Genomic DNA, 17483 nt, shown 5'->3' with positions numbered 1-17483 from the left:
AAGAATTGTTACAATTTAAAAAATATCACGAGCTAAACAAATTTCATAACTACACAAGCTCGGATCTCTTTTTTTTTTTTTATGCCAACTTCAATCCATCACCATATGAATAATCAAATAGAAATAAACGCAATGCATCTTGAGATTGGACATTCAATTTTGACTAACCTGAATAAATAAGTAATTTTATATGTTTATGTATAGCATAAGAAAGTAACACGTATTGATTGTTTTCCCATGGTAGAGGCGCAATTTAGCCTTTTTACCCCATTTATCAAAATTTTTTGGTGTTTAGTAAGTCTAGAAAGACACCAGGTAATTCGTAATTGGAATTAGTGTAATTACCAGCCTAGTAATTATGTTGACATGTTTGTTTGCTACAATGTAATTACACTGTAATTACAAGTGTACTGTTTAGTCGTACAAGTGTAATCATAAGGTTATATTCAATTTTAAAAATAAAAATTATTTATTTAAAATTAAAATTTATATTAGACAAAAAAAGACCTTTATAAATAATATTAAATTAAATATTTAAGATATATATTGTCTCTTTAAAATATATTAATTAATAAATATATATCTTAACTAATATTATAAAAATAATTGATTTATATTTTTCAATTTAGTATATTTTAATTAAATTAATCATAAAATTAAAAGTATACATTTTCATGAACATCATGAAATGCATGTTTGATAAAAAGATTAACATTTTGAATATAATATCATACAATTATAAAATATTTGACAAAAAGATTATCTATCAAGTCTAACTTAAAAAAATAGTTTATAATGTAAATTATCGAGTTAATAGCATGGAATCACATGAAGTAAAAGTTGAGAATAAGAAGGAGATGAAATATAAATAATATAAAAATATTTTTAGAAAATATTAGAATAATAAAAATAAAAAACAATTTAAAATAGTAAAAATAAAAAATAAATCAAAACGAAAAAGTTAAAACAAAAATAAAAGAAAAAAATAAAAAGTAATTAAGCCCCTTGAGAATTAGAGAGTGTAATTATATTATGTCAATTACACTCAATTATCTGTTGATCAAGTAATTACAGTATAATTACACCAAATTCAATTACCGCGGATTTTCTAAACAAGGGGTAAAGGTGATTTCTAGTGCTTTTTAATAAGGCAGCAAGTTTGTGAGTAGGGTTTTCGATTCCGCCGCTGTTGTGTCTGTCTCTTAGGCCAAGGCAGAACCGAAAATGGTACGTCGGTGCTCTTCCCCCTCTTCGACTCTCCTGTGTTTGTAGTTTATGGCTGTTTTATTTAGTTTATTTTTTGTGTTTGTTTCAATTTCAGCCTTTGCACAAGACATTCATGATAAAGAAGAAGTTGGCAAAGAAACAGAGGCAAAATAGGCCTATTCCTTATTGGATGCGCATGCGCACTGACAACATCATCCGCTACAACGCCAAGCGCAGGCATTGGCGCCGCACCAAGCTCGGATCCTAAGGATACATACATTTTAGGGTCAGGGGCTTCGAGTTTAGTTTTAAATTATAGAATTAGGACTTTAATTTTTGAATTATGTGCAAAGTTTGCACCAAGTTTCACTGTGATGTTTGCTACTTAATTAAAAGTTGAAATTATATTTCGTTTATCGCATTTCTCTCGTTGTTACTTTGGTTATATGCTACAGGTTTACTACTTTAACTTCTACCTGATTAGCAACTACATTATTACTTTGAAACGTTTTTTTTACATTATCTTCCGTTCATGAATTTTGGTTGGGAGTTGGATGAAGAGGTGCTAATAATGTTTGATTATTAAAGGATGTGTATTGAAGATACTTAATCGATAGTTATCGATAGTTAGTTAGTATTACTATTTGTAACTGTTTTTCTGTTAAGTTATAGAGTTTGTTAGATGAGTAGTCTAGAATCTAAAAGTTTCTATAATTGTATATATATAGATACACATTCATCTTTGTAAGTAAGTTTTTCATAAAAATGAAATATACAGTTTACAGTTTTTCTCTCTGAATCTCAATATGGTATCAGAGCCTTGAACCAATAATTGTTTGGTTCACGAAGCGAAATTGATTCTGGGTTTTCCATTAACAAAGAAGATCGATTTTCTACTTTGAGCAATGGCGAATGAGAATGATGCGTCTGCTACTGTTGGTACGTCTGTTGTTGAGCCAGATACTTTGGCGTTAGTTGAATCAAGGAGAAACCATCATCTATATCTTCATCCTTCAGATACGCCTGGATGTGTATTGACTATAGTTCAGTTAACTATAGCAGAGAACTATGCGTTATGGAGCAGATCCATGGTGATTAACTTCAGAGCAAAGAGCAAATTGGGGTTCGTGTTTGGGACATGTAGACGAACTGATTATGCACCTAAATTGGAGGAACAATGGGAAATGTGCAATGTTTTCGTGCTTGCGTGGATAATGAATACAGTCTCAAAAGAGCTATTGAGTGGGATCGTTTATACTTCAGATGTAGAAACAGTGTGGGCAGATCTGAAGGAACGTTTTGATAAGGTCGATGGATCGAGGATCTATCAACTTCATAGAGAGATCTGTACAATTCACCAAGGTAATTCAAATGTTTCAGCTTATTTTACTAAGATACGGTTAATGTGGGATGAATTCGATGCTCTTGTTCCTCCTCCATCTTGTAGTTGCGATAAATCTAGAATATATGTAGATCACATGAGATACTTGCGTCTGTTTGCTTTTTTAATGGGGCTGAATGAAGTATACAAGCATGCACGTAGCCAGATCTTGATGATGAACCCATTACCAAGTGTGAGTAAGGCATACACAATGATAATGGCTGATGAAAGCCAAAGAAATACTTCAGAAATGCATACAGGTAATCATATGGGTGAGGCAACAACTTTGTATGTAGGAAGAGGTAATTTCAACTCTAGAAACACACATAATGATGGAAATAGGGGTGAATCAAACACTGGTAGAGGGGGTTACTATGCAAAGAAGAAAGTTAATTGGAACTTATTCTGTGATCATTGCAAAATACATGGTCATACTCGAGACATATGTTTCAAACTCATTGGCTACCCTGATGACTGGAAGTTTAAGAAGAAATAGGACATGAAGAATATGGATCTACAAATCCTGCCAGAGGAATGAATGGGAATAAAGGAAAAAGTAATGCAAACAATGTACAAATTAAAAATGGTGCTGAAGATTTAAAGCATGATGCATTTGGGGACAAATCTGTAGGTTCTTCTAGAATGCAAAGTTCAAAATAATCTTCATTCTATTAGAACTAACTTGCAGGCTTTAGCTATGAGACAATCCTATACTCCAACTCAGTATCAAAAGATAATGCAACTGCTTACTGAAGAAGAAGAATAGTATACAGAAGTGGCCAATATGGAAGGTAATCCCAATTCCAATTACCTTGTTGTTTTCTCAATATCTGCGGGTGAAGATCGTTACATGGATATAGTAAATACTAATGCTGAACAGAACAAAATTAGTAACAACAATAAATGGATAGTTGATTCATGAGCCACATGTCACATGACTTCTAAGTTTGAGATGTTAGACAGTGTTAGTAACTCTAATAAGAATGTAGGAAGAAAGGTATACTTACCTAATGGCCAAACTACATCAATTACTCATTCAGGAAATTGTAAGATATCAGCAGATGATGTGTTGGAGAATGTTTTAGTGGTTCCTGACTTCAAATATGATTTACTCTCAGTCTCAAAGTTGACCAGACAACTAAACTGTTATGTGCATTTTTTCCCTGAGTATTGTATCTTTCAGGACCTCTTCAATGGAGAGGTGAAAGGGATTGGTAAAGAGAAAGATGGTTTATACTACTTTCCCAGTAATTTCTCATATGCAAAGATAGCTGCCAGCACAGACAAGATATTAATGACAAAGACAGGAGATTCAGAATGCATGTTGTGGCACAACAGGATGGGGCATCCCTCTTTCAAGACTTTAAAGCTCTTGTGTTTAGTAAATCAGGATACTACAATTTGTGATAATTGTTCAGTTTGCCCTTTGGCTAAACAAACTAGAATTCAATTTCCAATAAGTACTTCTAGAACTAAAAATGTTTTTGATCTCGTTCATCTTGATGTATGGGGGCCATATAGAACTCCTACATATAATGGTTTCAGATATTTCTTAACCATTATGGATGATCATTCAAGAATGGTATGGTTATACATGTTGAGGTTTAAAAGTGATGTGTTTGGTGTTTTGAAATCTTTTTTTGCTTTGGTCAAAAATCAGTTTAATAGACACGTTAAGAAAGTGAGATCAGACAATGGCTCTGAATTTTTCAATAAAGATTGTTGCACACTGTTTACATCTTTCGGAATTATTCATGAGAGTAGTTGTCCTCACACTCCACAACAAAATAGAGTGGTCGAAAGGAAACACAGAGATATCCTAGAGGTGGCAAGAGCTCTTAGATTTCAAGGGTCCATTCCTATTAAGGATTGGGGTGAATGTGTTTTGGCAGCAGTGTACCTGATAAATTGAATGCCCACTGAGGTACTGCATAAGCAGTCACCATATGAAGTATTTCATCAAGCAAAGCCACAACTTCATCACTTGAGAACCAACCATTGGATGTTTATGCTATGCAACTAAACTTGTTAAAAATGACAAGTTTAATCCTAGAGCTGATGCATGTGTTATGATGGGGTATTCTGTCACTCAGAAGGGGTACAATCTATACATGTAGAAATTCATAATTATTAGGAATGTTGTTTTTAAGGAGTCTATTTTCCCATTCAGCAATCTTAAAGATCAACATATGCCAATATTTGCAAGCCAACAACTTTCTTTTGACGACATTGAAAAACATGACACATTCAGAGTAGTTGTACAAGATCCTGTGTTATTTGATCCCAACCAGCTAAGAAATGATCCACAACAACAAGATAGTGGTGAAGCTAACAGTGATGTTGTACCTGATGATGATGATGCAGAGATTAATCCACAGTTAAGCCCTGAGGTTATGCCTGATGTAGGACCTAGGACTTCTACCAGATCTTCTCATCCACCTGTTTGGCTAAAGGATTATGTCACACAAGTGATTGATTCTTCACATCCCTATTCACTTGCCAACTATGTAACATATTCCCACTTATCTCATTCATACCAAGCCTACCTGACTGAAATGTCCACAGAAACTGAGCCTAGAAGTTTTGAAGAAGCTGTTAAGGATGGTAGATGGGTGCAAGCCATGAGACAGGAAATTAATGCACTAGAGGATAATGGTACTTGGACAGTGATGCAATTACCACCAGGGAAGAAGGCCATAGGTTGCAAATGGGTCTTCAAAATTAAATACAAGGCAAATGGGAAAGTTGACAGATTCAAGGCCAGGCTAGTGGCAAAGGGGTACAACCAGACTGAAGAAATAGACTATCACAAAACATTTTCACCTGTAGTGAAAATGGTGACAGTAAGGGCAATCATTGTTGTAGCATCTACTGAAAATTGGATAATATATCAAATGGATGTCTTCAATGTGTTTTTGCAAGGAGATCTTTTTGAGGAAGTATATATAGAGTTACCCAAAGGATTTTGTGGTAAAGGAAAGGGACAAGTTGGTTGCAAAGGGCAGAAACAGGTTTGCAAACTTGTCAAGTCATTATATGGCTTGAAACAGGCCTCAAGACAATGGAATGTCAAGCTCACTGAAGCCTTGTCTCAATACGGATATACACAAAGTCATCTAGACTATTCTTTGTTTACTAAAAGGAAGGGGACAGGATTGGTGATTGTACTTGTTTATGTAGATGACTTGTTGATTACATGCAATGATCCCAAGTTAATTCTAGACACTAAACAGGTAGTCATCATCATTTCAAGATCAAGGATTTGGGGGAGTTAAAATATTTCCTTGGAATTGAATTCTGTCGGTCTACACAGGGTATTATAATGAACCAACGGAAGTATGCTTTAGACATTCATCTTTGTAAGTAAGTTTTTCATAAATATGAAATATACAGTTTACAGTTTTTCTCTCTGAATCTCAATAATGTGTTTATCACAACATGTACTGGAATCTAAACATTTCTTGGACATTAAGGCAAATAATCAAGCATTATTTCATCTAGGTGCTTCCTTATTTTGGGAATGCTCGCAGTTGTCAGATCATCAGAACTGTATAGTATCATTTTGATGCAACTTCTGCTTTGAACCTAACTTTTTTGTTGAATTTCAAGTCGTGAATTGTCCACAATGTTGGCTACTTGAATTGTATGTTTGTTTCATCAGTAGTTTAGGAAATTGTCTTGTAGTTTTTATTGTTCATGGGCTTGTCAAACAAAATTAGGAAGAACGGTTAGGATTTCCTTTCAAAATGACTTATTATACTGCAAAAGTGTAGTTTGATGATCTACACAGCGTCCTTGAAGAACAATATGAAAGATATAGCAATGACATTATTTTCACTGTGTTGAGAGATACTCTGGATCTCGAATTAAGGAGATCTATTTCCTTATAACTGGTATATGAGTGTGTTTACCAAAAGTTAGTTATTGCTGTTATCATGCAAGCATGGTATTTGACATCTGCAAGGATAGTGTTCAACTTAATATGAACAAATATAAAAGGATGATATCATTTCCACATCAACAGATTAAACTAAAGAAGTGTGTTTTTTACTCCCATGATACAGAAATAATGGGTAATACAGCATTCAGCACTTACATAGCAGTTTGAATCCTGTGTCAATTAGACACTATTACAATTGTGAAAAAAAGTTCCAAATTTGCAGTAAACGAAATCCATTCATACTTTCAACATAACTGGGAAAGCAAAGTTTTGAAACTTGATGTCCAGTGACATCACTTGCTGCTGCCATCACCAAATAAATACCCCAAGGAAGATCCACCACCAGGTGCTGCTTGGACCTTGGTTGAACGCCTTTCCTGCAATTATTCCAGGACAAAGATTGGTAACACTTAAATCTTTAAGCAAGCCAAAAAGGTGCTGATATTTATAATATTCTTCCATTGGGAAGAAAATCAAAGCCTAAATGCAGACTGGTCAAAACAAGAGTTCTGTTAAGAAAGAAACAAATGCAGATACATGGACCAATGATAGAAGAATGGTTTCAAAATTAAGAAAGGTCGTGTGTTTAGTATAGCAGATTGTAGAATATATAATTAAGTAAATGAATGTGTGATCTCTTTAACAACTTAAGTTTTTTGATGAGATTCCACGATTCAATAAAATACCAAAGCAGCAAAGAGAACCTGTGCATTCAATTCTCACGGCAACCCATTGTCAAATAAGATATTCATGCTCTATCCGACAGTTTAAACTTCTAGATGAAATGATTACGCAAATCAACATAGATACAAGTTTGCAAACTTTAAAAGCACTCCAAAGTTCAAAAGAATGGCAGCAGGAATCATAAGAAGTTGCTAGCTAACATACTGTTAGAAAGTTGCCGCAGTTCTGGCCATCAGCACGAAAATAGTTGTTTGTGTTGTTACTGTGAATGCCTGCTGGTACATTCTTGGTGTTATCCACAGGTTGTGCAACAGCAGCTGGCTTTGAGGCAGGCTCATTAGTTGGAGCCTTTTCCTGGTTGCGAGCAGTCTGAGAATTGTTAGCAGGCTCTCCACTTCCAAACAGGTAGCCCAAGGAACTCTGACCGCCCCCAGCACTCACTCCGCGGCCCATCCTTAATGATTAATTTCTCTACGAAAAAATCAAGTACGACATGTTAATTAAACTGTAAAATAGAACAATTCAACAGTATTTTTTAACTAGTCAGCAATTTCTTTCAATAAACATTTACAGGCGCACAATTGTGCTCAGCTCAACTACACAACAACATCACTAAGCAAACTCATACTCCATTGTTAACGATCATCTTCGCTTTCAGAGACCAATAAGCTATATGTTCTTAACACCTACGCAATCTTTTAACCAGCTTTTAATATCACGTTCTACAGGGTGCGGTGCTTCATAACTCCACTGTACATAACTAACATTCTCAATCAAAGATCAAACAAATACACATAACATACTACATTATCCAAATCCTGTTCACTCCAGGAAAAAGTTCAAGTTCCACTTCTTAATTTTGCGCATCCAAGGGACTAGGGTTCGCACAAGGTAGGAATAAGGTTGCGTACATACTAGCCTCCCCAGACCCCACTTGCGGAACTATGGATTGCAAATCACATGCTTTAAATTGGAAATCACTAAACACAAAACAAAACACTATAGATCCGCTGAGAGAACTGTAAATCTGCCTCTCGAAAAGGGCTAAATATGTCACCATGAGATAAACAGAGGATACAAATTATAACCAAATTCCAGTTTTCTCAAACTAATCATTTTCCCATTAAACGAGCACAAGATCTAAAAAACAACAATTCACATCGACAAATGAAATTATTATTATTTTTTTAAAAAACTCAGATTAAACAGAAACTCACATCAACCAGAAAAACAAAAAGCTTGAAGAAGAGAGCAAATCCATACCTTTGGTATCAATTCCGAAGCGAGAGACAGAGGAGAGGGGCCGGTTGGGGAAATAAACTAGCTTTAAATAAAGGTTTTAAAGAATTTGAATTTTGAAAAAGAAAAAGAGTAATTATACTAAATAGCCCTGTAATATTAATCAATTGCAACTACAATCCTTTGAATTCTTTAGAAAATAAGATGCCACCCACACCTTTTATTGTTATGAATAATGAAAATTATAGTATACATTATTATCTATGTTTTCTAAAAAATATTTAAGTCCCATATATGTATAATCCTACACAAAAAAAGACACCCATCTAACTAAGTTAATTTAACCACACATTTTTTATTTTTTTTTACAAATGTCTAACATATTTAAAATGCAAGGAAACTATTACAAGTAATAAGTAGATTATAAATATACATATTTGTTTTTATTCACTATTCAATATTAATTTTGAATAGATTATGTTTCAAAAATGTTTTTTCTTTTCTTCTAATGGGGAAATGGTTAGCTTGAGATTTTAAAGGATACATATTTTTGTTTAATATGTATTTTCTTCCATCTTTTCAATCTAATTTTGTTGTCTGATACAATTTTTGGTGTTACGGTTTTATTAACTTTTCTAGTGCTTATGTAGGTTAAACATGTTTTTCATAACTATCTTAAAAGTTGACTGTCAGAATTTATTAAATATTTGATTGTAGATAAAGAAAATCACGTATAACTAATTTATAGGATTAAACAATTTTAATCTATATTTAAAGGGTCATTTTTAATTTATCCCTAACATAAGGGATCATTTCTCAAAAATTCTCAAAACATAATTGTGAACTTTGAAACGAACCGACAAAAAGGAGTGCCCCCTCATCACGTTCCATTTGGTCTACGGATGAGTATTTTGTTTATTATATGATAGCTTAGACGAAGAGGAGATGCACGTATATTTCATTGAGGAGGATGTCTTTGCGAGTTGCGAGTGATTGGATATAGTGGGTATGAAAAAAGATAGAATAATTAGATTAAAAATGTATTGGGAGAGATAATTAGATAGTAATTAGTATATGAAACTCTTAATTATAATATTATTTATTTATTTTTCACCTCATTTATTGTATTATTTATTGATATTATTCTCTTCTCTATTATTTTCAACATGACTATTTTAAATTTCAATATTATATTATTTTTTTCCATACTTAATTTTGATATACTTTATTTCAATCGAAGATTTATCGAAAACAATCTATCTATCTTAGTGGAATGTTATTATTATTGTAGGATAGTTTGGAAAGCGGAAAAGGGTCAAAAATACTCCTATACTATTCGAAAAGGTTTAAAAATACCCCTTCATCCATCTATTAAGCTAAAAATATCCCTAAGTGAACATTTTTGGTCCACTATTACCCTTTAAACTAACAACCTTATATTTTTTTAATTATTATTATTAATTATTATGTGACGTCTTTCTATTGGATAAAGTTTAATTCCAATCCATTCAATCTCCTACCCCACCGATCCATATTGACATTCCTTGACCCAAACCCAATTATAAGATCCATTAGAAATAAAAAAGATTGAATCATCTCTTCTCCTCCTTAACCTAATATCCTATTTTCCTTCTTCCCCTTTTCTTATTAAGCAATTTCAAGATTAATTTCACCCAAAATAATCAAATTTTCAATGCAGCATTTTATTGAAGTTGAAAGATTCAATCGTCTATTGAAGTCGAAACATTCACATGTTTGCCAACTAAAAATGTAAAATGATTACAACTAGCAATAAATTCCCATGTAAAGTACCAATCTGTAAAATTCACATGTAAAATTTTTTTAAAAAAAATCTTTTCAGATGCACAAAATTTCTTTTCAGTTCTCAAACTTCAAATCTTTATAGTATTTTCTCTTACTTTTAACTTATACACATCAATGTTTTAAAAAAAGGGCACAGTGAGCTTAAAAGTTTATACACATCAATGTTATAAATACAGAAAATTTATAGTAATACAAGTGACAAAAACTCTAATAATGAAAAAAATTACTAAAGACAAACTAATAGTTATTTTGGGTGAAATTGATCTTGAAATAGCTTAATAAAAAAAGGGGAGAAGAAAAATAGGATATTAGATTTAGGGAGAGGAGATGATTCAATTTTTTTTTATTTCTGATGGATATTTTAATCGGGTTTGGGTCAAGGGATGTCAATATGGGTCGGTGGGGTAGGAAAAAGTTGGTGGATTGGAATTAAACTTTATCTAATAGAAAGACGCCATGTAATAATTAATAATAATAATTAAAAAAAAATGAGACTGTTAGTTTAAAGGATAATAGTGGACCAAAAAGGTTAATCGAAGAGTATTTTTAACCCAATAAATAGATGAATGATATTTTAAAACTTTTTAAATAGTACAGAGATATTTTTGGCCCTTTTTGGTTTGGAAAGTATTGAGGGTTTTCTTATCCAATAAATAGAAAGAAAAATATATCTATGATATAACGATAATCCAATATAATTATTGGGTGGAAATAAATATTACAGGGCCCAGCAGTAAGGTACTAACATTTGAATTCGTAATACAACATACGAATCTTGCTGTTTAAACTGTACGTTAATTTTTGCCGACTTAAGATATGGAGTCACTTGATCGGCGAGGAAATTATACATCCACTACAACACAGAAATTAATAATTTTAATAGATTTGACATGCATTGTGAAAAAAGAAAAATTAGCTGAAATTTCGATGGAGATTAAAAATGATAAATTTAACAGATCAAAACTTTCCCATGTACTACACTTAACTATTTTATTCTACTCTCCAACCTAAGAAACTATTCTTGTCATTTCACTCCCAAAGTCTATCAAACAGTGTTGGTAAAAGTTTGTCTATCCCAAATTATGCTATACCATTTTGATTGAAAGCAAAAACAAATTAAAAAAAAAAAACTATAGTAGTAATATATCTTTGAATAAACTAAAAATCTTTAGATAACTATAAATTAAAGAAAAAATAAACTATCACTTAAACTGAGACTTTTGGATTCATTTCATAAAAAAAGGGACCCCATTTGTGAGTTGTGAGAAATACAAAATTGGATTCGGTGCATGGGATTTTTATGGAAGAAAAATAAGTGAACACGTGTGTTGTCAGTTCCCTTTACTGGATTTTTGTCACAACTGATAACTTGGAAAATGCAAGATAGACATGAAATCATGGTGGAAACGGCCAAGGGTCCCCCCCTCCTTCCCTTTTTCTCATGCAGGTTGGATATTTATATTAAAATATGATTAATTTGAATTTACATTGCACAGTATACATTTAAAAAAAGGACTCCCTATTTAAAAATTTTTTGTATCCAATTGATATCTCTAATTAAAAATGAAGCAGTCTCATGATCTGCTACACCACTCTTTCGCGGTGGAAACAGCTAAGCTGCTAGTAGTATAACAAAGATATTTGTTGACAGTATTGCATTAGTTCTTTATGTAGCAAAAAGCTGACAACATTTGTTTCAAATTTGTCGGTGGTATCACAAAATTATTGTGGCAGATGTGTCGGCAATCCCTTTTGTCCTTGCCAGAGCTTAGAAATCTAGGTAAGTACTGAAAACGTCCATTATTTCATGACCAACAGGCAAATAGTAATTCACACACACTTGGAATAATTTTGACTTATAAAAGTGTCGGACCCAAGCATACCTCAAGATTAACTTTGAGAAAAAAACCAATAAAAGTTAAAAAGAATCAAGTTTATTTCTATTATAACTTGTTTCTGATATTCAAATCTTAAAGCATTCCTTTTCCTGAGTCACTTCCACAAGGAAATTCTCACTGTCACAAGTATAGTAAATGGAACAAAGTAATTGGATAAACCGAACATGTACACCAATAGCTACTTTGGACATTCAACATGGTTAATTTACACAACAATAACTTTGCTACATTTCTAATAATAAGGAATTCAGCAGAACAACTTCATGTTGATGGAATCCTGGAGATATCTACCAGTATCCTATGTAGGCCTTGAGGCTTGGAGAAAAAAGGCGAGTGATCAGCACCCTTAAGGTGAAAAACTTGTTCTGGAGGATTATTGCTAATTAGGTTTTGCTGTAAGGCTATCGGTATCGCATTATCTTCCGTTGTTTCTATATAAAACCGCCTAACAGAGCCATACTTGGAGTCGGTAAGACAAAGCTTCTCCAAAACTGGGGAAAAGGGAATCGGCCTCATTGAGACAGATGCTAATGCAACATCCTGCATAGAAATTTAAATGGTAAGAGGAGAAAGCTTGGAATATCCACAAATGACAATTTCCCCAAAGGTATACAGACAGATTTTGTAAGTAAAGACACCAGTTATCCATTTCAAAACCCACAAAAAGAATATCAATTTTAAGTCTTTCCCTTGCTTCTATAATAAACCAACAATTAGCAATTCATATGACAGGTTTAGGGCATCCAATGAATGATCAATTAATACCAAGATATAGGTGATACCAAGTAAAGAATTAGATAAGACTCTTTATTTTACTCTGCTATGTTTTGCATTGTCCGACAGAGGATAAGCTAACCTACTAATGTGGAATCACATATACCACACTCTGGTGCCCATATATTAAGCTTTTCAGGGCCATTGATATCTACCCCAAAAGAAATATGTTGCTCAACTCATATAGGTACCCTTTACTCCCTTTCTCCGAACTCCCAATTTGTAGTGATCATGACCAGTAACGGAAGTTGCAAAGATTTTTCGCAAGTTATGTTTTAGAGTTAGAAAGTAAAAGTATTACATGGAAGAGTCCATTTTAGCATTTACGGGAAAGCTGAAAGGTAGATTTTGCCATTTTTTGAAACATAAAATACTTCATCTATAACTCAAAGACAACATACCTTAGCAGGACTATGGTTGAATAACAAGTCCCTGAGGAGTGACTTGTCCAAATCAATAGCAGTTGGAGGCTTGTCATTCCCATTGGCATAAATAAATATTTGAGACTGTCTCATAAGGTCATTTGAATCCGTCTGCAATGAATATGAACTTTTGTTAACAACAGGAGAACTTAAAACTCAATTAGTTAAACAAGAAGCAAAAAAGCTTCAACCACCACAACCCCAGATACCAAGGGATCCTTTTAAATTCTAATTCACTTCATTCTAGAATTACAATACCAAATGAAGTTTCAAGAATTTTGTCAACCCAATTTTGAGAGGGACTGTAAAAGTTAGCGCGAGGTAAGTCACCTTCAATCTCTCTCTCTCTCTCTTTCTTTATTACCTTGCCAGAGACGATTTTAGGACAATTTTCTTCAAATATTCTAGATCTCATTTCAATAAGCAAAGTTTCTCCAAGAAACCAGAGATGATTCATTCACAAGTTTTCCTCAAAACTACAGCTAGTGGAGAAGCTATACAGAAGAGCACATAGTTCACTCCTTCACCAGAAACATATAGCATGTGTTCTTGTGGGTTATCATGATGAATAGTAGATTCCTTGAAGCACGTCACAGAAAACCTGCACGGCAGTGACATGACATCCCTAATTTTCAAGACTTTAAGTTTAAATTTCTTCATGAGTATATCATGGCATCTATGTCCTAAATGATGAAGCACTGATGCTGATGCTTACCAAAACTTGGCAACCTATGTGAAAATGAGATTGACTTAAAAGCAAGAGCTCAAAGACCCATTAGGTCTCAAGAGGAATAGTGAAATCAATATCTGTATCATGTAGTTTAACTGTCATAGCCCCAATATGCTAAGATACATGCCCCAAATATTCACAAGAGAAAATTACTTTTACATCTAGCAGAGATGATCTGATCACAAATTAAGATAAGGGATAAGTGTGGATCGCCTGAATAAATGAACAACGAGCTCAATAATCAAAGGAGACATGTAACATAAACTTACAAGGACAAAGGTCAAATTGGGTGCACAGTGCAGATTTCAAAAGAACCGATTGAAAGTAGTTGATCAAAATGACCAACTTTTACCTTTTGTGAGAACATATCAAGGGCACTTTGTCCACTAGTGAGCATTGCAGCAGCAACAAACACAGCTTTCGAAACCTTAAGGGAATGGAGCTCCATCGCAAAAGATATACATGCACCGCCAAAATCATGTCCCACCAAAATCACCTATATGGTTAAAGAAATATTCCAATTTTAATTCAACCATGGCAGAGCGAAAATAGTTATGAAGGGTGATAAGGACTTTCCACTATAGTTAGGTTGGGATTTGGAGATTCACAAATCTCAGCATTCATATCTAAAAGTATCATGAAGTGATATATCCAAGCCTCACTTTATGACTAATTAACTTGCCCAATGAGCACAATAAAATAGATTAATCCAATGTGGGAAGAAGAAAACTTTTCCTTTCTGTTTTATCATGAATTGCTGCTCTTCACCTAGCTAATGCAACAAAGACTTGGCTAGGGACAGGGTACTTTAAGTTAAATCACACAGCAAGTTCATATGATTATTGATGATATGACCTTTTCCATCTTGTTCCCCTGTTTCCTGATTTCGCACTCTGGGTCACTTGTATTTAGTTTAATTTAAGATGAATCGTGTTGAAACAGTTGAAGTTTTGCTTCAAAGAGATGTGACTGCTTATCCTTCTATAAGTCCTCATTTGAGGAGAAAGAATGGAAGAAGGTTGTTCATACTGAATAGCACCTATTACAGCAAAAATGAGCATGACCTTCTCTCAATCACAACAGATAATGGAGAAGAATGTGATTTTGCAGATACCAGAGTTTTGGAACAGCTAACTTGGCAAAGAATAAAAAGTTCCTACAAATCACACTTTTTTTAATATACTCAGTTCTTATAAACACTTCACCAGTCAATCTCCACTAGTGCCCAAGAATTAGGAAGCACATGGTTTTCTTTAAAGCTCTGAATTTCCAAAATAATGCAAGATATAATAATGGATTCAGTGGGAAACAGAATGCTGGAAATGATACAGAACTAACCTTCTCTCCATCAGCAAGCTTCTCAAGAAAATCAGTAAGCGGCTGTACATATTGCGATAGGCTTGCGATGCTATTTGTGTCGAAAGAATGAATGCCTGAACCAGTTAAATCAACTGCAGTAACTTTAAATCCAGCTTCTTCTAAAAGTGCAATGGTTTTATACCAACACCAGGCCCCAAATCCACCACCATGAACGAGGACGAAATGGTTCGTCTCTAAATCATCAACCTTCACTTCCTGCAAAAGATAGACATCAAGAAGACTGAACTTAGACAAACTTACACCATGACACCATAGTAGAAAGCAAAAGGACTGTTCTTATTTATTTATTTAGGGGGGGATTGGACAGCAGAAGATTGCTCTTAGTATTCCTGGAGCAAAATGTATCCCAATTACCATATGTATGAATGTATGATCACATGAAAACAAGAAAACGGAAGGAAGCTAAACTGCAATGAGGCTGTCTCAATTTGTGGTTTCCTGCTGAGTTACCTGGAACTACTAGATAGAAGTTTAGTGGCTTTAAGGGGAATGAACCACTACAAATGAACATACATTCTTGACCAAGTCTAAGCTAAACCTACAAAATGGCTCAATATCTGTAATTTCCATTTCAGATTGCGGGTAGTAATTAGTATGAGGTTTTAAGTTCAAATTACATTAGCAGCACTTAGTTGTGTTATTTTCATTTTTTCCAAAACCTATTTTAGCACTGTTTTTTTCTTCTTAAAATTAATACCTTAGACAATGTCGTTTTATATCTTCACAAATGTATTTGTATTGGTTATACAATGAGGTAGTGTTTAAATTGAGGATGAACACCATTTTCAGCTACCCTGCAAATTAATATAATTCAATACTTTCAAGCAAGTGAATCTTTGAAGTTACTTAATGATACATTGAAGAATTACCCACCTTAAGTTAGTTTTGACTTAAATGAATGTTACTCCGCTTAATTAATTTTTTTTTGGGCCTAATTTGATTTGACATGAATTTTTTTAAAAAAAAATCTTGAAATTTGTGTTTGATATAAATACATCTTAACATTCATGTCCTATAGGCTATAACACTACTGAAACTTGGGATCTAAATCTTGTCACAGAATTTTGTGGCTAAAATACCTTCTCATCAATAATATATCGAAATGTGTCATTATATTTTTATTGGACTAATAAGGAAATAATGTCAAAGTAGAACAGAGGATCATCTTAAAATCTCACTGTCTGCCGGTGGCATTTCTAAATAGCATAATAAACAATTCTTAGTATATTAGTCTAATTCTGTGACAAAATTTTCTTCCATTATTTAAGTGCATTATTCCCATGATGCACGGAAATCTAATCTATCAATTGGAATACAGCAAACTTGCAAAAGCTACGGATTCATCGCCCATAAATAGGTAATCATATAAAGGAACAACGAAATACAAATCAAGCAAATGCCAGAATTGTTAAGTAAATAATAGAAGTGCAAAAAAAATAAAAAAAAGAAGCAGATACCTGGTTCACAAGCTGGTGAGGCTGAAGAAGAGGATCAGTAAGAGAGCGAGCCCTAGAGCTAGAGGAACGCGGCAGAGGTTGATTCTTCTTAGAATTCGAATTCGGATACCGAAGCGAAGCTGAACGATCAAAAGGAGCAGCACCACCTCCTCCGCCGTTTTGCATTTGCTGCTGTAGGAGAATCGCGGCGGCCAGAGCTCGCTCCTGAATGATGGAATCGTCTCTCTTAGACGATCGATTCCTAGACCACCTGTTGCTCCCGCCGCCATTAACGGCGGCCGCCGATTGATTCGTTAAACGTTTGGATTGCCGCTTCTTCACGGGGCCGGAACTCCGTGATAAACACATGCCCATTTCTGATTGATTGATATTCACATGCAACAGATTTACAGAGGTATGTACAATAAGAATTACGTATACGTACAATTATCTGATGCTTGCCCCAAAGCAGTTGAAAGTTGAGAGAGATGAAGATGGTTAGCAGTACCAGTATTGCTTTGTTTGTTTAGAACTGCTTTCGCAAGTAAAGGTGATAAAAAGTGTGTGTG

At 33.8% G+C, this 17483-nt stretch overlaps 3 protein-coding genes across 3 annotated transcripts; 1 reads left to right on the top strand and 2 right to left on the bottom strand.

Moving 5' to 3' along the window:
- The first annotated feature begins 1117 nt into the window (after nt 1-1117).
- Nucleotides 1118-1627, top strand: LOC125848960 (60S ribosomal protein L39-3-like). Its single transcript, XM_049528930.1, has 2 exons — nt 1118-1227; nt 1322-1627. The coding sequence occupies exons 1-2, from the start codon at nt 1225-1227 to the stop codon at nt 1472-1474; spliced, it is 156 nt and encodes a 51-aa protein (XP_049384887.1). The 5' UTR covers nt 1118-1224; the 3' UTR covers nt 1475-1627.
- Nucleotides 1628-6620: 4993 nt separating this feature from the next.
- Nucleotides 6621-8625, bottom strand: LOC125848958 (protein SPIRAL1-like 1). The gene is made up of 3 exons (XM_049528927.1): nt 8475-8625; nt 7416-7682; nt 6621-6904 (listed from the first exon to the last, which is right to left on the bottom strand). The coding sequence occupies exons 2-3, from the start codon at nt 7662-7664 to the stop codon at nt 6821-6823; spliced, it is 333 nt and encodes a 110-aa protein (XP_049384884.1). The 5' UTR covers nt 7665-7682; nt 8475-8625; the 3' UTR covers nt 6621-6820.
- Nucleotides 8626-12188: 3563 nt separating this feature from the next.
- Nucleotides 12189-17444, bottom strand: LOC125848944 (putative methylesterase 11, chloroplastic). Its single transcript, XM_049528915.1, has 5 exons — nt 16936-17444; nt 15437-15673; nt 14451-14594; nt 13348-13479; nt 12189-12712 (listed from the first exon to the last, which is right to left on the bottom strand). Exons 1-5 carry the CDS (start codon nt 17287-17289, stop codon nt 12434-12436), a joined length of 1146 nt encoding a protein of 381 aa, XP_049384872.1. The 5' UTR covers nt 17290-17444; the 3' UTR covers nt 12189-12433.
- Between the last annotated feature and the right edge of the window lie 39 nt (nt 17445-17483).

The sequence above is a fragment of the Solanum stenotomum genome, chromosome 12, assembly GCF_019186545.1.
Source record: "Solanum stenotomum isolate F172 chromosome 12, ASM1918654v1, whole genome shotgun sequence".
Lineage (NCBI taxonomy): Eukaryota > Viridiplantae > Streptophyta > Magnoliopsida > Solanales > Solanaceae > Solanum > Solanum stenotomum.
This window is presented reverse-complemented; position numbering and strand designations above follow the sequence as displayed.